The sequence below is a fragment of the Ammodytes marinus genome (assembly GCF_949987685.1).
Source record: "Ammodytes marinus genome assembly, chromosome: 5".
Taxonomy (NCBI): Eukaryota; Metazoa; Chordata; class Actinopteri; order Uranoscopiformes; family Ammodytidae; genus Ammodytes; species Ammodytes marinus.
In genome coordinates this window covers 10,578,868-10,600,777 of record NC_137234.1, presented here as the reverse complement: position 1 = coordinate 10,600,777, position 21,910 = coordinate 10,578,868, and the positions used below count along the sequence as shown (strand labels likewise).

Here is a 21,910-nt window from a genome sequence, read left to right as displayed (position 1 = left end):
CTCCCTGCGGAGGGAGTTCTGTTGTTAGTTCCCACCTCTGATTTATTATCCAGACTCCTAGTAACAGACGACGTCAGCTATGGGGACTGTAGTGGCCGTAGTCATGGCTATTCCCAAACGCCTGCGGTGATGCTTTCGACCCAGCAAATGTATGATGAATGGGGATGCTAAGTGCGTGCATGCTAGTATCTAGGGAGTGTTAATGATAATGGTGTCTGCACTCTGGCTTTGTGTGTTGATGGAGAATGTTCATTAGGATCCCAATGGAAGGCGGGATTGTTGTTCTGATGCTTCAATCAAAACATGATCCAGTAAGGCTGCATACTGCAACCTAAAATAGATGTAGAAGTACATGTTTGAAAAAAGCGTGGAGCTGCCCTTGCAGTTTGCACGTAATGGGTGCGAATTGACCGACTTGAATACGAAGGGCAGTGATTTAAGATGGAAAGGCTGCGGTGTCAATGGTTCAAGAATCAATATGGATTTGAGTCATGATGATATCACTTACTGCGTGGGCCATGTTTATTAAAGCCTGTTGTTTACTTCTTTCCATGTTGACTATGACTACGTTTTCCATGTGTCACTGCAATTCAGTCACAATATTTGAACGGAAAGTGTTTCTTTTGATAAGATTGTAACAGGAATTGTTGTTGTACTGTTGGCCTAATTAAACAAACTGATTGAGCATGTCAACTTGGAACTTAAAATTATAAAGGACATTTTCTAGTAGTGAAAGTTCTAGATTGCAATGCTCTGTGTCGGCACCTTCCTGTAATGAGAATTTACAGAAGTTACGATAATACATTTAATTAAACATGCTTATGAATATTATATTCCATTTCTACCAAGTCTGTTCTGTAAAACACCAATTCCCTCCTTTACACATTGCACTTGTAATGTCCTATTACAGCAGAACTACTACTAAATAGAATTTTAAATGATGATTCATAATTGCCATTTGGCAACAAAACATTTTTCTTCACAGCAAGTCAACAAATCTAATGAATTTAAGATTTTTAATATATTGCATTTGAAATGCAAAACATGAAGTGAAGCAGTTATAACCTTGATTTGACACTGATAGCAATTTAACTGCCACATATGTTTTTTCTTTTCATTCCATTTCCATAATAGTGCAATTTACCAGCGTACTGTTGGCCAAGATAAATGGACCATTAACATCTGCCACTGGCACAATTTTTGGGTAGCTAGACAAACAAGTCATTGGATTCACCCACATACCCCAACCCTCCTGGTGGCTCTGCAGCATAGCCTCCTGTATTGGTTTCTTCTGAAGGCCAGCAGCTTTCTCTGGAACTGCTCACTTGCCAAAATATACAGTACTGGGTCCAGACAGCTACTTACACTGACCATGGCCTCAAAAAACTCATAGGAGGCGTAGAGGACGTTGGTATTAGATGGTGTGACCTGGTTTCGTATCCTCATGAAAACCAGGGTATTGATCATGACATGGTACGGCACGAAAGAAACTACAAAGACCAGCATGGCGGCTGTGATGAGTCGCAGAGGCTTCCCTCCCGCCCGCTGGGCTCCTCTGTGCCCTCTACCCCGCGGAAGACGCCTCAAAACACGAACCGTCATGATGTAAAAAGCCAGCATGACGCAGAACGGTAGCAGGAAGCCTAATATTGTTCTGACAATGGTGATTGTCGTGACATAGATAAAGGGGCCCTGGATGTGGTCCATGCAGACTGTGATGTTTTCTGGTCGCTCAATGGCAAAAGTTACAAATAAGTCGGGGACGGAGCTCAGGACCAGCACGACCCATGTGCACGCTGAGAATAGCTTGGCTTTACCGACATGCCACCAGCGCAGAGAGCTGATAGGGTGCACCGTCCCAACGTATCGGTCCATACTGATAAGGGCCAGGAAGTAGATGCTGCCATATACGCTGATGTTGAAAGAGATCTTCTTGAACTTGCAGAAGATCTCGATGTCTCTGAGGTACGGTCTCTGGAAGGTAAAGTAGAGGGTGACGGGGAGGGTGAGGATCCAGGCTGAGTCGCACAGAGCCAGGTTCATCAAGAACACATTGCTGGTGTTTGAGGGTTTCCTGAAGCAGGTGTAGTTGATTACAGCTACTACGTTTCCCAGGATCCCCACAGGAAGGGCAAAAGTGAAGAGAACCAGCAGGATGTAGCAATACCACTCGCCGCTCTCAAACTGGCTGCAGAATACGGGTGACTTGTTCAGGAACTCCAGAAACACATCTGGGATTTAAAGATATAAGGTATAGTCAGTTTAGGAAAAAGCATTGGTGTTTGAATAGAATCCATGATCCAGAGAATCGTCAAGTTTTGGCAATCCTATTTGGTGATGTGGTTGAAACAGAATAATTAAAAACATTTGCCTAGATACCTTGAGTTTTAGTTAGTAGTACAGTATAGCTAATGCTGCGGAAACATGGGTTACTACTTCTCCCATTTTGCATTTCGATAATGTCTTTTATTTACACCATCAAGGACAGGCCTTCGTGTTTGTCACACATGCTTTCTGGGTAAATATCTCTCTTGTCAAAGCTCCGTCAAAGCCACAGAAGTCATTGTTTTCATAGACTACATATCAGCCCCTGTGATTATTAAATTGACCTTGACATGTAAAAATAGGTGACATGCCCCTTTAACACCACAGAAATCCTGAGTCAAAAATGACTTATCAAAGTGTTCCTCATATTTATTGTACATGAACTGTCAAAGAGGTTTAGTTTAAACCATACATCCATTAAGATGTGTCAGGTTGGTTGTCACTGAAAATGATACATCAAATCTAATGAATACTTCTGGTGCTAAATGCATTTTCCTATTGAGTAAGCATCAAATAAGTTAATGTTTTATGAAGGCTTATATTCTGTGTGACTGAATACCACTACATAACATCTTACCATCTTTTGAGTGAAAATTCATGATATGATTGTAAAGCCAAATACCATACCAATCCCAAAATCGGCAGAAGCAATGTGTGTAAATCAAAATGTTTTAATACCATCTCTCTAGAGTTCAAGCCATGTGAGAAAGACACTGTGCATATTCTTTACTATATTTTAGGAAGTTTTTATATTTCACTTCCATATAATAGCGTATAGGTCGTAGTCAGTTTTATTGAGTGTGCCAGTAAGCCCTGCTGTCAGAGCGTACTTTAAGTAAGACGTGTTCTCCCACTGTCTCCCATGGGCCCTCTCTTTATTTACAGTTGCTGTCTCCATAGTCCCTGGGTGTCACCAGTGTGTCCAGGAAGTGAATACGTGACTGTCTGCGTCAAACAATGAAACCTGGGGACTGTTGACTTATTGCCTCCACTATGTCGGGCGCTGTTTGCACTTCATCAGATATAATACATTCAGTTTGCATGGACGAGCGGATCGGAACAATTTACTTTTAGCAACATTTGTATAACCCATGTCTCCCTGTCTCCCTGTCAGTGCCCACAACATGGGTGAAAAGTACTTATTTTGTGAAGATGAAGTATATAAGATTAAATTATTAAAGCACACAGCTTTTGTCATACAGCTACAGCAGCCACACTGCAAGTCATAATCTTAGGAAGTTTAAGGATAGTATGAAATGAATACTATATTGGCATCATTTACACAGCATTCATATCAAGGAATAAGAATAACTTAAACAGTTTTTGTTCTTAATTGATAGTGTCACATACTTTCAGTAAAGTATTGTCAGGGTGATGATGCCATACATCATATTAAAATGTTAAGGTAAAAACACTATTTCAGTTTTAAAGTTAACTTACCTCCTTTAACTGTGTCAGACTGGTTCCTGTTAAAGAGCCCTTTCATGATGAATGGAGACTGTGATCACATCTCAGGTCCTCCTCCAACAGCTGTGTGCTTCTCTTCTGTCAAGGACTGCTCTCGCATCGCCGTGTGTGTGTGTGTGCGTGTGTGTGTGTGTGTGAAAAGCAAGCAGAATCTGATCTATAATTGCTTGTCCATGTTCAGCCATTGCGTGTGTTTAACTGATGGCCCCTGCTGGTTCGCACTGTATTCCTTTGTGTTTCTTGCTCCAGGTATTCTGCATCTCCTGGGAGTGAGTTTACTACAATACATCTGGTGACTTTATAACCTGAGCACTTCCCAGAGTTGTTGCATCTCATTAACAGACAGGGAAACAGACGGGTAACCATATTGTGGCCGCCTTGAATCCCCTTAATTGCCTGAGACAGTCTGAACTGAGCTGGAACTTGCAATGCAATTAAGAGTTACTTTGATACACACATACACCTAGCTAAAGTCATCCAGTCAAAATACTTGTATCAGTGTGTTCTGTTCTATTTTGCCATGCCACATTTTATGTCTGTATGTTACAGAGTTTTTGGTGTGTGTGTGTGTGCGGGCGGACGGCTGTGTTTGTGTGTGTGTGTGTGTGTGTGTGTGTGTGTGTGTCTCACTTTATTACCACTAGATGGAGACACAGCAACATTATTTTTTTTATTTGAAAATCCACTCATCCCAAACAGAACATTATAAATCGCCTCAGAGGAATGAGACTGTAAGTACTATGCAAAATGTAATTGCAGTCTCTTTATTTATACACCAGCTTTGTCTGTGTAAGTGGGTGTGTTTTTGCAATGTAGGTGAGTGAAAGTAAGATAGAGATTTAATAAGTTTTATCCCTTTGTGTTTTTCGGGGGGGGGGGGGGGGGGGTTGTTTTTGTGTGTGTGTGTGTGTGTGTGCTGATGTTTATGTGGGATGCTGCTATTGTACCCTTGCTGGGCTGAGCCTCGCAGTAGAGACGGTGCTCATGAATCATTGCTTATTGGGGTCTTTTACTGTCGGGAGGTGCGCTGACTCAAACGGCTTGGCTGAATAGTCTTGAATCACCTCCCTAGTTAAATCCTGCCCATGTAGGCTGCCTGCGAGAAGGGGCGGCCGTGATCGCCGGTGTGGCATGCTGCTTTAAAAGTCAGATCTGCCGATACACACTGTGCTCCTACATCTAAGCCAGGGCTCATTGGCACTGGAGGCAATTAAGTTCAGCCATGCAAGTCAATTCAATTATGCATCTGTGATGAGCCCTGAAATACCACAGAGAAAGACATATGGTGTGGTCCCACAGAATGCAAAAAATGTTTAAAAATGTTACGCTGACAAAGGAATATGGAAATATATATTCTTTTTTTTAACGCGACCAATAAGTACATTACTAAAGTTTAAACTAACATGATATGTCGCTAACTTAGATGTTTGTGGCCCTTCTCTGCGTGGCACCCATGAACCTACAATAGGAGGTTCATTCATTATAAATGCACATTAGCTCAACAAAGATCCACATCTCTCTTTAGGACTCTTAACATCTTTTGTTTTTTATGTGCACTGTGGAAAAACCACTCAAAGTGAGCATGCTGGGATTGAACAGCATGTAAAACTATCAGGAGAATAAACCAGCCAGGCCGTAATGGGAAAATAAATGGAGCATTCTGCGTTGTTGTCTTGTCTGGCGGCGTACGTGTGTTTGTTTGTTTGTGCGTGTGGACCCTGACGCGATGAGCTCTCTGAGGAGCTGTAACTCAAAGGGATGCTGACTGAGCTGCAGAAGAGAAAAAAAAACAAAGAGTGGTTCTTCCTGGGAAGATGGCCGCTCCTGGCACCGGATCACAGCCCGCAAAGTCGACGCTAAGGGAGAGCCTTGAAGTGTGTGTGTGTGTGTGTGTGTGTGAGCAATATGTAAAGCAGTGGAAATAGAGGTATATATGGCCGAGCTTAGTCATATGAGGATTTTATTAGTTAACTGTCAGTTGAGTAACCTTGAAGCAGTTGATGTTTGGGGTCCGCTGACTGCTCATATAGATGAACCAATCAAGTTTTTTTAGTTTTTTACATTTGAGTCCTTCTATATTTATTGAAATACCAGATGTCAATCATTTCATTTAAAAAGGGCAATACTGATTTTACATGTATAGATCAGTTTTCTAGACATGGGAATTGTTCTACTAATTGTTGAGATTTAGATTGATTTAAATCAAGCTTTACTGCGTTTTTCTATTTGCGAACAAAGACATGTTATTCCCTCATCTCACTGTAAAACACACATCAAAAAGCCTTCTCACTCATCCGTCTGTCCCCGTCAGTCACATTACCCTTGTGTATAACTGTCAATAAAAATCCTTCCAGAGAGTCAGATGAAATAATTTTGGTTGCAATATGGTAAATGTAGGCAACAGTGATTTTAAGCTTGACACATACAAGGGACTCAAATCAGGTTATCTCAGCCTCTGTAGCTCAATATATTGACATTTTCTGTTGTGAGTCCTCAAAGTCCAACTGTATGAAAGGGCAATACTAAATCCAGAGTACACCCTCTTTTTTTCCCTTCCAAAGTCTTTATGACCCAGGTCTGAGTGAGGATCAAGGACTCTTAACAGTTGTGCAATTTCATAATACACACACCTAGTTGCATCACACATGTTATTTCTCACATCTCTCAATTATTTATACAGTACTTGTGTAATCCCATTTCATCAGACTCTGACCAGCACAATGTTAGGCCTTGAATTAAAGGTATGCATGTTTCTTATCTTTTCTGTTAATCCTAAAGAGCAACCAAAACGTTAACGGTCGTTTATTCCAGCCTTGTTGTCTCCATAAGTTCTGCTGAGCGTTGCCACAAAAAGACAAGCTTCTGAGATGAGTGTGTTCTCTGCAGAAAGCTAGTGTATCCAAATCCAATCTCATGCTCTGCCAGATAGATATTCCTCTATAATTTGATTCTGAGCCAGGACTGTATTAAAAAAAAAAAACAAAAAAAAAAACACCACAGGTCACAAACGTTTGAATATAATTTCTCTAATCATGCAGAACTCACAACATGAAACACAGGCGAACATCAATCCACTGACGGCACGTCCAACTGACGCATGAAATGATGTGTGCCATGGTCTCTGGTGGGACTGAGGATGAAATAGAGACTGTTGAAATTGGTCACGAAAAAAGAAAAAAATAAGACAATTACTTCAGGGCTCTAGAAGTGACACCTCAAAGTGGTCTTTAATCTTAAAGCTCCCATATTATACACTTTTCGGTACTATTATACACCATATTATATGGTCTTAGTGGTCCCTAATACGTTTTTCTTTAATTGTTTGCTGAAAAAAACTTTCAGATAATTTATTGTACTATGCTGATGTTCAGCTAATCTCACAATGGCCTATTTTTTAAAAAGAGCTGCAGCTCCCCTCGTAAATATACAATCTTTGAGCTGCCCCCGCCCCCTGTCCGGAAGCGAAGCCAGATACGCCTCGCCCTCTGTCTGTCAGGGCCGTGGACCAATAAGAAATAGGGATGTGGGCTGCACAGTGGAAGCTTCTGGCTTTCCAGTTTGTGAGGTCAGAAAAGGGGAAAATTCTGACTGGAGTATATTGGGGGGGAGGGGTGGGGGTTTCAGAAAGGGGGAGAGTGAGAACAGGAGAGATTGTTATTTTTTAAAATATTTTGGCAGTCTCTAGGCACACCGTGGACCCATGGATATGTTAGAACACATTTAAAAAGTGCATTTAGCATAATATGTGACCTTTAATCTCCATTGCCTAAAGGGCACGTGTTTTCTTGACGGACGAGGACGTTATTGATCTATGTGTGACTCATTTATTTACTTTCATCTCCATTTTGTTTGGCCATGCACGTCAGCAGGTCCGTACTGCTGTTTGAAAGCCCCCGACTGACAGCAGTGTCCTTGTCATGCCTCTCCCTCTCTAGGTCGATACCTGCGCCTGAAAATGTTCCGCGAGGATCATGGCTCCTGGATGACCATGTTCTTCAGCGCCATCCTCTTCCTCTTCATCTTCTCACACATCTACAACCTTTTCCTGCTGATGGTTGGGAGCATGAAGTAAGCCATTCAATCTCTCTGTCTCTCATTCTCATTCTCTCTCTCTCTCTCTCTGTCTCCCTCTCTCTCTCTCTCTATCTGCTTTGTAGTTAACATTATTGCCAAAGCATTACAAATATTACAAATAAATAAAAAGGCCAATCAGAACGTACCCCCCTATCAAAAACTATATGTACATAATTCATGTATAAAACAATAAATATGAAATGTAAGTGTTATAAGTAACATATAATAATTTAAATAATGGTAATATAAATTATTGGACATAGATGATTGTGAGATTCAGGTATTTCAATTAATCTAAAGAAAAGCTACATAATGAAAACTAATAATCTTGGGGGGAAAAAGTGAGGCCTGGTGTAGACGATCATTCCCTCAGGTTGTGGCATGTGAAAATATATTGTCCTGCAAGGGCCATCTTTATTTCCCCCATTCTCTCTCTCTCTCTCTGCATCTCTCTCTTTCTGCCCCCTTTTTCCCCTCATTCGCTGCTTTCCATTTGTTAGAGCCGCCTCTGCGCCCTCTCCTTTGCCTGGCATGATTGATCTAAATGTCTCGCCTGAACACAGACTCGATACCAGTCCGATTAATCAGGCCCAAACCTTAAATCACAGGAGGGAAGGGGAGCTATGCACGGGGGAGGTGGTTAATCCTGAAAGATCACCTTCACCACACACACTTATTCTCCCATGATCTTGACTTATTTTTTTGACACCTCCATCATAGCCCGGAAACCAAGATGTTTTTTTTTGCCCATGTCTCCCTCAGCTGGTGTTTTTTGTTGTTGTAGCTCCCCCTTGCTTACTTCCTGAGAAACCAGTGTGCACAGCAGACCTTGACACCCACACATCAGGGCCGGTGACAGGAATCCGTTTATGCATTTGCGATGTGTCCGTCTGGAGGAAGGAAAACATGCCCTTGAAAAGCCCAGACGGCCAGACATGAGTTCGCCGCAAGGTGATTTACAGATTAGTTTTTTCTGGTTGTTAAAAAAAATAATAAGAAAACACACACACACACACACACACACACACACACACACACACACATGAAAAAACGTATGGCAGGTGTCTATTCCGGTACAAGCTGTCAGGTGTGGCGTGGGATGCCAGGACTGTTTAGGGACCTGTCCATACAATGTTGCTTTTCCTCCATATTAAAAACACTCTATACCATAAGGTTGCATTCCTTGTGAATGCTATTAGGCTAGCAGGCAAGGTGTTGTGTTTTTCTATGGCCGGAGGGATCAGTGTGTATAATCAGCCCATCTGTCAGTCCGGGCCAGCGCGGTGACACCGGCATCCATCTTGTCCACTCTCTAAGCTTTGGCCCAGAAAGAGAAAGAGGAAGTGAGTGAGCGGGCTGAGCAGAGAGAGAGAGAGAGAGAAAGAGAGAGAGAGAGGGGGGGAGCAGCAGGTCCGCCGAGACGATAAATGTTGCTTGCTCAGGGAAAAGTTACATTTGCAGTCGCACCGGGCGCATCTGTCACACGGAGGAATCCTTTTTACTGCCTTCTCGTCGCAGCCCTTTTAGTCTGTCAGAGCCTTCTTTTTTTAAACTGTCAGAAGTGTTCCTCTAGATGACATGCAGACAATGCTAGGGGAGGAAATAATGAGTTACTCAGACATTTCTGAGAGGCGTAATATATAATTTATATCCATCTAACATGCTCAAGTCCCCACATTCCCATCTCATCTTACCCGCCTCAGTTGTCCAGATGTAAGACGTAGCAGCCGTAACAGCCTATTAAACTTTGAAAATGGCTGAAAATGGCAACACTAAAACATATACTTAATTATTTGCTTTGCATGTATGTTGATGAGCGGCGGCATCAGTAGCCCCTTTTACACAGCCAGTGAAAGCCGGGAATATGCCGGCCTTTCGGCCCTCCCCCCAGCTGTGTAAATGCGACAGTTGCGGAACGAGGGAAGAAAGGTGCGAGTGATCGTTCCGGGAATTTTACTACCTCGGGGGGTAGTAAGATTCCCGACACGATCAGTTCCGCCTCTCTGTTTAAATGCTCCAGCTTGTTGTTGCGGAACAGGGGGGCGTTTGACGTTCCATAGTCTACGTTCTAAACATGCGACCATGTTAGCAGTTGAAGGACGTGTGTTTAACATTAACCACGGCGGCCTGATGTCCCGTAAAAATCACCTAATAAAAGGAACGGTGTATAATCTAGCTGATCATAAGGTCCGTTGCTCAATCCAAACCCCCGCGCTTCATTTTGCAGAGTGTATGAGTCTATTTCTGCCCAGGAGAAGTTGTACAATGGAAAGCTAGGCTAGGCTAAGTAAGGGATAAAGTATAGCGAACGGGTCACTTGCTAGAAATAAAGACCGACAAGCTGAAGCAGGAGCCCGACGCGCAGCGGAGGGCTCTTGTTCAGTTTGAAGGTCGACCTAGTAACGGGGGAATAGTCTGCTCGCCCCGCTAGACTGTCTGCTTCAGCTGACTGAAGGCTCCGGCTCAGCTGTTAGCCACAGAGCTACTGTTTTGCTAACACATTCCGCCGCCACTATTATTATCCTAAGTCTGAGCGTATATCCACACTTTATTTCTGTCTACAGTAACGTGACTTCACACACTGTGTGTATGTCTGATTGGCAGATCGCTGCCCTCACAAAGAGACTCGCTCACAACCAACCTGTCACACACACACATACACACACACACACACACACACACACACACACAGAGAGGTGAAGCGGTCGGATTGATTTAGTCAGTTTGGTTAACTGTCCCAGTGATGTTGCACTCAGCGCGTAGCGAGATCAACTGGCACATCGTGGGGACAGTAAAATACGGCCCTCTTACTGCAAGCTCCAGCACTTCTGCTCTCAATTCACCGGCCATTGTTGTTGTTGTAAAGCAGCTGACCGGCGCGGCGCTAAATGTTTACGTCACACCTGACGCTGTTTACAAGCACCTCTTTCGTTCCGGAGGCTGTGTAAAAGGGGCTACTGATGCGCCAGCAGGCCGGCGTTGCTTGGTTCTGTGTAAATAACACAGAAGCAAGCAAAGCCGGCATATTGGAGTGATGTTGTTCCGTCAATATGCCGCAATCTCTGTGTAAAAGGGGCTAGTAATTCCTTGCACAGTTCCCCTCGCGAAGACAGGGGGTGCTGTTGTAAAGCCAGTGAAACCTCCAGCTGCCAAGACACTCTTGGTCCTTTTTCTCTGCACTATACTTGTCCCCATCTCTCTCCCCTCCCTCCTCCCTCCTGTGTCCCCCTCTCCCCGCTTGTTTTTCTTTCTGCTCCAGCAATGTGTTCACAGAGGGGCCCGGGCCCTGCCAAAAAGCATTAGTGTTCACATCTCTGTTCAAGACTGACATGTAAGAACAATGTTCACACTCTTGCCAGCACGCCCCTCAGAAGACGGGCCGATGGAAGGCTGATGTGAGGGATGTCTTCTATGGTGGGGAGTGGTGGAGAAGTGCTCCGACCCCTGGCTATGCAGTTGAATCTTAAGCCTTTTGATCAATGTCCCAAACCCTATTTTTCCTCACTGCTCCTCCAACCAGTGCCTCACCACTGCATTGCTGTTTGTAGTTTTCTCTCTTTTTTAACCACAGCACAAAAGCAAAAAAGTACAATATCCCCTTTGTGGCTTCAGCTGCCCCCTCTCTGTGAGAATGAATGGTGTTTTTTTCCCTTTCTTTTCATTTGTGCTAAAAAAAACAAGCCGCCGTGAGGAATTATGACTGCCAAGGGCTTTTTTAAAAGGGTATGTATTTTGGCATGGGTTTAGCTGGCTTTGACATCCGGTCATGGTGGTGCACTGCAGGGGATGGCTCTTCTCTTCTGGTCGCTAGACAAGAAGGTGTCCCACACAACCCCAAGCACATATTGTTCACGTCTCGCACCTCGCTGGTACATGTATTTAGACGGTACATGTATGAAGGAGAGAGAGATAGAGAGAGCTTCTGGATGTGCTTCTGAATGTTTGGCGCGGTGGGGGACGGGGTTTGGTGTCTCCCATGCTGTCTCTCGCTAACCTGACGCTGCATGCTACCGGTGCCCTTCACTCATTAATATGCAATTCATTTTCTTTGACCTTTCAGTCGGTCTTTGAGTTTTTGATTTGATTCAAAACTATCGATACATCCACAAGGCTAGAAGTTAAACTGCTGCGTCAGGACAGTAAACAACAGTCCACTGATGGTGACTTGAGAATGTATATCTTTTTGGATGACAAGTATTTATTCATAATGAGTGATGTAAAAATGGATTCATCAAAACCATTATCTCTCAGCTCAAAGACATTACACATCCAAAGGCGTTTGAGCCATTATTTAAACAGCCACCTCCTATGTCAACAGCTTCTCAACCTGTCAACCTGTTACCTGGCTTATGTCATACCATGGTGTCTCCCTGGGAGTTGTAATCCACACTTGTTACCGAACCCCCTCACATCTGGGCTATTTGCATTTTAATGTAACTGTCAGATTAGGAAAGGGGGGGGGGAGTTTGGGGGATGTATTTGTGTGAAACCAGTGGAGTGTGACCGCCCAGGGAGTTTGACGGACTTCATGAATGTTCTGTCACGCGGCACAAACCCATTCCGCCATCTTACGGCTACCATTACCAGCCCAGAATCAGCCCCTAATTAGGTGGTGTTATTTAATTAAGACGGCCCAATGCGTGGCGGACACATTAATCATGACTAATTAAGAGAAAGGGGGCGGTAAAGTATGAGAAGGGGGAGTGTGAGTGTGTATGTGTGTGTGTGTGTGGGGATCTCATCGGGCTCTGGAATGGGACAGAGACCGTTTCTGTTGGTTGCCCCGCCAAGGAAAAAAAATGGATGGATGTCAAAACTGAGCAATGGAAGACTGGAGCAAGGGATAGATGGAGGGAGGGGTTTGCAGTTGGTTGATATCGTACGGATGAGCAGCAGTGAGGGATGGATGTGGCATTTGGCTACAGCGATACGCTGAGCGGGATTAGACCCCATCATTGTCTTTGTTTACCATGATCCATTGTGCCGCCTGCATGCACGTCCCCCTCGTCTGTCTGTTTGCTTGTCTGGGCGCTAAGCTGGGGTAATACCACAGACAAGTGGATTTCAAAAGGCTGAATAAATAGCATGTTGTGGCATGCAGATGCCTCCTGTTGCATGCATTTCCCACACGGGACTCGATTCGGCCTACATTTAAGCAGCAATAACCCATAAACAACTTTGAAAATAATTACTCCCAACTAACGCCCCACTGCTTTGACATTTGAATGTTGGATTGTGCGCTGTCTTACAAAACAGTTAATGTTAATGTCTTTGTGTGTCAGCGAACATTCTTCCCCCTTGATGTGCTAGCTTAATTATATTTGACTAGCAGAAATTCCAATGTTGTCTTACTCAATTGCTGTGTTTTTCTCTGCTGTGTTTATGTTGCGTACATTCAGGAATCGGCTATTTTGTTTAAATTTGGAGGGTGGGGGGGTGTAAACAATCTTCTGAGGTCAGGACGTCATGAGAGAATTGTTCAGTCACCAATGCTATAATCTGCTAATTGATACTTAATAAATCGCTACAACATGTACAGGCTGCATGGCTTTTGGACAACAATGTCTCAATTACTATTTCCTACAATGTCAAAGTTTGAAGAAGGCCCCTTTGATGGAGCTGAAAGCTAGGTAACAAAAACAAAGCAACAAGTAATGTAGTGCACTATTTTCTGCTCAGTCATGAATAAACTATTGTAATTACCTTGTCAATGACTAATTGATTAAAGTTTTTTAAAGATCAACTATCTACTATCTTTTTCTTGGAGCTTTCAACATGAGGTTTTGCGATGGCAGAATGAGGACAGAGTGATAAAGTGCACACTGCTTCTGGATTGTTTTGTCCAACTGTTTGTTTCCAAGGCCAAAGATGAACTTTAGTGGCTTGACTTGTGGCCAACATGAGCGATAACGGTTAAATCCTAACAGTGTCTGAGGTTGCGTGCCAACAGATCCGTCCCCATGACAACTGAGCAAACTTTATTCATGCTAATTCATCTGCTAAATAGTGTCTCAATTAATGGAATACTTCTGTGCTGTATAGAATGTCTGAAAATAGTTAAAAAAATGCTTGTTGCAATTTCCTGACATCTTCAAATAGACAGAATTAGCTGTCGAAGAAATTGATATAAACAATTCATCAATTTCCAACAGTTCACAATATAATTTTCTGATTGTGATTTTTTTTTCAAATTTTATATTATTGTCTTGTATTTCATACCATTTTATTTGTCATAAGTTATTGTGATTGTCTGGTTGTCTTTGCCTCATTACAGTCCTGAAATGTTTTGATTTTGGTTAGCATGTACAGCACTTACCTTTTTTGTGCCATCTGTCTAAGAAGAAGTATTACATTTCTAAATGTAAAAAAAAAAAGTAAGTAAGAAAAAAATACTGTAGAAATCAAATCTATATTGTACTCTTATGACAATTTCAGTTTATAAACAGCAGCCATGAAACTGCATATATGCTGAGTTTGATCAAAATGTCCAACTGATTATTTATTCTACCCAGTGCCCACTTACAAAGGGTATGTGGGACCAGACAAACCAATCAACTATTCTAGCAGCTTACTGTATGTGATTTTTTCCGTATAGATGATTGTATAAGAGTATATTTAAAATAAACATTGCAAATACCAGATTCATAATAACTAAGTGTTGTGATTATTTAAATTAAAAAATAGGTGGATTATGCAACGCTCACTTTTTCATTTTTCATGTAAAAAATGTCCTACATTGTCTGGTGCCAGCTACTCAATTGTGACATTTGTTCCCTTTTTCTATCATCGGCTTTCCGTTTGCAAAATGAGAAAATAATGGGCAGATTAATCTATAACGAATATAATCATTATTTGCAGCCATACAGTGAATAATTATCCAGCAATTTCTGTGTTTAAATGAACTCAGTGTTGTCATTATATTACCATTCTAGTGAGAAACCATTTCACCATTATCTCTTGATAGAGAAGGCTCAGCCTGTTGTTTTTTTCTCTAAATTGCAGTAAACGTCTTCTTGCCGTTCAGATTAATTGATCTATCTTTGCCTTTCTCATTCCGCTTCTGTCATACTTAACACACACCCACATTAACTCTCTTTGGATATCTCCTGCTGTCTTTCACACTCCTACACATGCACAATGCGTCGGTATCTCTTGAAAATTGACTCATTATGCCTCACGTGTGTTTAGTGAATGTAAAGTCATTTTCTTTCTCTCAGTATATCTATGGAACAGACTGTGAGCTATATGAAGCAGTGAAGTCGGTCATTCCCTCTCTCTGACTGTGTTATCCTGCTGTTTTCTGGGACAGCGGGGAGGAGCGTCGGCGCTAGCTGCTGCCCTCCACATACGTCACTGTCACATAAATAGGAACAGCCACAGTTGTAAACAATAAACATCATAACCTTGACGGTGATGTGTGCCCGTGGGGAATGTACAATATATGTATTATATTACTGTGTGTGTGTGTGTGTGTGTGTGTGAGAGGTTGGCGAGGATGTATGAGGCGCAAGACGGATGGATTATCCACGCAACTCTTGTCATGTAATCTATTCTCTATGTTTCACCACACCAATGATGAATATCCGATAGCATTTCATTTCATAGCATTGCGCATGCTTTATTTCCTTGGATAATGTTTCCATAAATAAAAAAAACTCACAAACTTCTAAATTTCTACAAGCACACACAGTGCAGAAGTCCTGCAAAATGAGACCAGCAGCATTTATCTCCCAAAAATGTATGGTAACTTTTTTAAAAGGTTATACTTTTACATGATCATATTCAGAATGAGACATTTACGTACATAAAACATGGAGAAACCTGTATTCATGTCTATGTCTATGATTCTGATGAGTCATTTTTATTATGAATGCAATGTGACGACAAACATCGACTGACCGTCATGTCAGATCAGAAAACGCCCCCATGTATCGTTCCAACAGAGCGTATAGTCATCAAATTTCAAGGACCTTTTGGGAATACATACTTGTCCTGCACACACGGTTTTGGCCCCTTCTGTCCTAATGGAAGGCTGATAGGGGGAATAGATACACTGCTGTCTGGCGTTATTTGCCCGACGGTTTTCACTGCCACTCTTGAGCCGGGGGAATGATAAGGACTAAAGGACTCAATCTCCAGCCAGTTTAATGGCAGGCCCGGGTTGATTCTTGTGCTGAGTGATGAATTGAGATTGAAGTTTTAAGTTGCCTTGGGAGAGACGGCACAGGGGATAGTGCAGAGAGTGTGTATTGACAGCTTTATGCACCTTGGTAACTGCTGCTGCTCAGTGTTGTGTACTGTAAATAGGACGTCGAGGTACTGTAGTGCACGGCCAAGGGACAGGCAATGCATTTCAATGTGGAGCCGGCCAAGGTCGCAATTTAATGTTCTGAATGAGGCCGGCCTTTACAGGGCAGAGGAAGTCACTCAGTTGCCACGGTCACTAAATCACTGTCTGGCTGTAAGAGAAAACAAGTTTGTAAAACCCAGTATGAAGGAAAATACTGTTCTTCCAAGTGGACAGTGTGAACAAATGAATAGAGACCACACAGGGTATATAGTGATGACTCAGAGTGGTGAAAGCTCTCTCAGTATACGCTGTTTTATAATCTTAATTACCAGGGCACCCGTGGTGGGCCTTGAAAATCATAGAGTTGGGACTCTTGACGACAATAAAATTGAACCATAAACCTAGTTCCTTAAATTGATGAATTTATGGAGTTGTAGAAAGCGCCGGGTTTATCACGAAGGTGTGACGTTGTAAAAGTGTTTTTGGCACCCCTGCTGCAATGCGGATCGCTGTTGTAATGGAAAATAAAAAGTGAAGGCAATAGGCTTTTTATGAATTTATATGTACTCAGAACTTCTGTTCAAGGCCACTCCAATAGTTTACTGTCATGGTGACGCGGTATGGTTTTCATGTAGCCACAGTCCTATACACAATTAAAGGAGTAATCTGCTGCATTTTCGATATGATTAAATGTATCCATCACTGGGTGATTATCTATGGATATATTCATTCTGAATACAAACCTATATGTAATTATAAAGAAACAATCCAGGGCACAGTAGGCAATTTTTTTTATTATTAATCTTTTAAAGGCAACAGTTTGAATGGAATGAATAGAAATGTAAGGATTATGATATTAATATGAGCTGTTATTTTAGAACAGACAAGGAAAAGAGGAGCACCATCAGACGCTCCAGCTCTATCAAAATAAAATACAAAGGGATAGCTATAATAATAGTAACAACACAAGTTATTACTCGGGGAAAACATCACCTTGACTTATTAGCCCTCAAAATGCCACAAATAAAAAAAGCAATTATCTTGCAGATGACCACCTTATTGCAACAGTTACAACCGCCCTTGCCAGTGGTTTGTTACTGTTGAACAGGGGTAACGGTCAAACTCTACTCCGTACCCTCTGTAGCATAAAATTGTAATTTTTTGCGTGTGATGGAACAACACTTTGAAAGGCGTTGAAATGTCCTTGAACATTATGTCTGAACAAGTGTGGGAAACCTGATAACATTCCACAGAGGGTCGAAGCTGGCTGAGCCCGGCCGCGCTGGCACTGCCACTGGCTCTGCGATTAAGCCACGGGAGCCATTTTGGGGCTGATTATTCATGGGGCTACTGTACTGATGTTCCACTACACTGAATTCTCTCATTAGGTCGTCTGGCTCTAAAGGCCATTACATTTTCAGTCAGCATGAATAAGTCAGAGTGTTCTGGCTCTGATCCTGCAGTGCCATGAAGAATCCACAAACTCGTCATGGGTGCTCTGCAAAAAGAAAAAGAAAAGAAGAAGAAAAAAACTCTTTCAGCACAAGGGTAACATTTGCTCAATTAAATATTTCAGAAGGGCAGGGGTTGGTGCAGCGGTAGTTTATTTTGTTATATATAAAGCCTATTGTGTGGTGCCAGACAGCATATCCTGAATTATCGATCAGAGTTTCTCTGTGGGTAAATGACTCCCAATGGGATCGCCTTGGTAACTGGATCCGTGCCAATCCGTGGAATGTCTAACTGACTTAATGCAGAAATAAATCGCCATTCCAATCAAGGCCATTTTATTTGCAGCAGGCTCGAGCGAGGGCGATACCTCACCTGTGGTATGGCATGTTTTTCGTCAATAAAACCCTGTCCAATTCGTTAAATGCATGCTTTATTGATGACATATGATGTATAATGTTTCCTTCCAGGGAGAAGGATGCCTCTCACACAATTGCAGTGAATGGATAGTTGAAAACAGTTGGCATTGTGGGTGACTGGCTTGTCACAATAAATCATCACTCTGTATTGCGCCTGTGAGCATTTATTTTAGGCTTTTTCCAGATCTGGACTTGTACATAACGCGAAAAAGGCAGAAGCAATTACCATTAATTAAAATGTAACACCCATTCCAGCTGCTACATTATTTAATATCTTCAAAGGGATTACCCTCCACTGCTATTAGGCATGCCTGACAATGACTTATGTATAAAGTGAACAGCACGCCAAATAAAACTCCTAATGCAATCAGCTAAAAGATTACATCTACATAAACCATCAAGGGGTAACATATACTATATGTGTTGTATACACAAACATAAATACGCTACACACCAGCATGCTTCCAGGCCAGATTTCACAGAGCCCTCTGTGCAATAGAAAAACATTTTTTATTGGTGTTTGCCGGCGGCTAGAAAATGACCAGGGAAAAACAAAGACGAATGGAGCCATTGACTTCAAATACGACCCCTTGAAAGCACAGCCAGCGCCCTATCCATCGTCCATCTATTATATTCATGAGTGTGACCTGTGGGGGGTTAGAGGGGGAGGTGATGGGCGCCCACCTGCTCCACTCAGCGTCTAAGACATTGGCTGCCAGGAGATCAAACAGACCTCTTTCGCTCCCCTCTGTTCTCCTCTCTAGCCGGCAAAAGTACCATATAGGAGGCGACTGACCCACTTTCCCCTCCCTCCCCTGTGCTATTACCTGGAGAAAATAGGGTGGTGTGTGTGTGTGTGTGTGTCTGTGTGTGTGTGTTAGAGGGCCTGAACAAAAGCTCCTCATCTTCACTTTACTGTACAGAGATGAAGGCATAACTAGGACTCCAAAGAAAGCATGTAATTCCCTATCAGATACTATTGCACGAGAGAATGTTTTCTCTAATGCCGTGTCACGGCACTAGTCGTCTATGCCCTGCTTCTGTGCTGGCTGCTGCTGCAGTTTTTATGTTAACTGAGACTCACTGGGATCCAGTGCATTAACAATGGGGATCTTTTTTTAGGGGGGGGGGGGGAGCTGGCTGTGTTGATTTGAAATTAACTTAGACGTGAGACAAATTCGCCAGATAAATGGGATAATTTGCCAAACACCACTGGAGCAAATGAAAGCGGTGATACTGCATGAATTCCATCGCGCCCGGCGTAAATTGTTTACAATCCTCTGGGCTTTAGGGAAGGTCGAGCCATCACTCATTGTTTTCACAGGATGAGATTGATATTGATTGACTCTGACAGCTAGCATCATGATACTTAGTGGCAGCAGTGACCATTTTCTCTTTCACCCCGCACTGACTCTCTCCCTCTCTGTTGGCCCTTTTGTTGTCAGTCGTCTGGCAGCATTCCTGATCCGCCTGCCTTTTACTAACCCTCATAATCTAACATTACAGTTTTTTTTAATGTCGTTTTCACTCTTCATCTCTTCTGTCCTTTACAGGCCTCACATGGTGACAGATTCCATGGGCATCAGGAACGAGAGCTTTATGAAGATTGCTGCCGTGGGGACGTGGATGGGAGACTTTGTCACCGCGTGGATGGTGAGAGATTCCAACTCTGATGTATCCTGACCACCAGACATTTAAATTTTTCAACCTGCATTATGAAAAACAGATCATCATTCAAACCATATTTTTTTGCTGTGCTTGCAGCTTGAGATGATCAATTGGAGAAACCGTTTCAGAGCCAAAGTATACACCGTGTTTTTGAATTAGCTTATTAGCAACATTGACATTGCTCTGGCATCGACTGCTCAGCTCTAACTTCAAATCGTTTGCCCTACTGGCAGTAAAGAAACAAGAAAAGCCTTTATTCATCTGCATTTTTTGTGTGTAATCAGCACTACAGCCTTGCAAGACCACAAGCGGGGCTACTTTAATCCAAGGTTTTTAGATACACAAGTTACACAACTCTTAATTTAATTAATATCACCTGGAAGATACACGGTGTAGCCATTCTTCACACCCTCTTCTAATTTTCTAGGTCAGGTGTATCCTCTCTGTAACTGCTGTAAATCACACACACTTAAAAGCCTGCTGTTCCGATCCAGTTCAATCTGCTACCCAAGTCCTCAGAGTATCATGCAGTTTGAAGTAAAGGAGGGTCAGAGGAAACAATGAAAGAGTGTGTGCACATAACAGGAGTACGTCAGACGATGGATAACCGACCTCTGTTCATTTGTCAACATAAAGCGAGTAGGAGTGGAGCTCCAGCGGGAGTGCACTACCTGTGGTGGGAGGAGTAGGGCTCTGACACCGGGCATGCAAGCAGCTGAGACAACCTGACAAGCTCCCTCACCGCTCACACATTAGTATTCTACAGTACATACTGCAGAGAAAGGGAGCGAGGGGGGGGGGGGGGGGGGGGAGAAGTTAAGGAGTGAGAAACAGAGGTGAAGGGGAAATCTTTTCGGAAGGAAGCAGTCAGTGAGTGAGAAGGTGAATCGGATAGACAGAGATGTTTGTGAGAGCGGAGAGGTAGGAAGTCAGGCCAGTGCAAAGTGCTGATCCCAGACATTACTCACAAGCTTTTTTTTTTATAGATTCAATTAATTTGAAAATAACCTCTGTGTCTCCTCCGCGTGGTAGATTCACAGGCTCTTTTTTTTGTCAGACGAACAAAACAGGAAATGGCATTTTTTTTTTTTTTTTTTTTTGCAATGCTGCAAGGCCAGAAACCATCCCATAGATTTCCCGATTGAATTCCTTTGTCCGACACAAGCTACTATACGGTATCTGCAGTCAATGCGCTTTATTGACGGGCTGACCTTGCCTCTGCAGCGACTCCTCCAACACAAAGAATATTGTGGGAATTTTTTCTTTGTATATATCCTGGTTGTTAAGTGATCCAACTCCTAGATTAATTTAGAGAAATATTATTTTGATTGCTTTCAATGACATTAAGGTTGCATTTAAACAGTGGAAAGATATGTACAATCACAACAATAGTAAAAGCACAAGCCATTTTTTATTGAAGGTAAGCACAGAGCCATTAGTGTTTAATCACACATATCAAGTGTTAGTCACAAACAATGAATTCATTCAGTTATATCCATTTCTGATAACATTTATTGTTTATGGAATTATTCATTCATCTTTGGTGAACCAAAAGGTGGATGAACGCCATCAACTTTAAAGTGTATCTGAAAACTCGTAATGGTTTGTTGTTTTTCCGTTGCTGATTCACATACACTGACCACATAGCCAAAAGTATGTGGACACATAGATTACGCCCATGAACATATAACTTGGGTATTGGTCTGCCTCCTTTTCTTCTGGTAAGGCTTTCCACATTACACAACATTCAAGTTCATCCCAGAGGCCAGTCAAAATTCTTCCACACCCAACATTTGAAAACCTTTTATTAATTCGACCTTGTTTTGTGCATTGTAAAGTTGAAATAAGAAAAGCTCTCATCCATATGTTGGCCTCAAAGTTGTGAGAAGACTATTGTCTGAAAGAGAATTGTATGATGTAGCTTTAAGATTGAACTCAAAGGAATATTAAGGCAAATAGGCTTTTTCAATTTCTTGCTAAGGATTAGATGCAGTTCATGATTAAGTTTCCAACCTTAATAAGTGATTAAGACACTTGTTTCTGCATTATTATTTTTTTTTTGCAGGTGACGGATATGATGCTCCAGGATCAGCACTACCCAGACTGGGGCAAAGCAGCCAGGAGGTTCTGGAAGCAAGGCAACAACAGGATTGTCCTCTTCTGGTATATTGTCTTCTTACACACTTACACTTCTCATATTGTGTGTGTGTGTGTGTGT

The 21,910-nt window shown here is 42.4% G+C and overlaps 2 protein-coding genes across 2 annotated transcripts in view; one reads left to right on the top strand and one right to left on the bottom strand.

Moving 5' to 3' along the window:
- Positions 1-21,910, top strand: part of tmem117 (transmembrane protein 117) — a gene marked incomplete at both ends in the record, with an annotated part of 36,876 nt that overhangs the window by 7,637 nt on the left and 7,329 nt on the right. Inside the window, 3 exons of the mRNA XM_080027120.1 lie at positions 7,728-7,860; positions 19,578-19,677; positions 21,758-21,855. Coding sequence (XP_079883246.1) covers positions 7,728-7,860; positions 19,578-19,677; positions 21,758-21,855 — 331 coding nt within the window. The remainder of the gene's footprint in view (positions 1-7,727; positions 7,861-19,577; positions 19,678-21,757; positions 21,856-21,910) is intronic.
- LOC307251104 (P2Y purinoceptor 1-like) lies at positions 1,231-3,811 on the bottom strand (the record flags this gene model as incomplete). Its single annotated transcript, XM_080028425.1, has 2 exons — positions 1,231-2,231; positions 3,766-3,811. 2 exons carry the CDS (start codon positions 3,809-3,811, stop codon positions 1,231-1,233), a joined length of 1,047 nt encoding a protein of 348 aa, XP_079884551.1.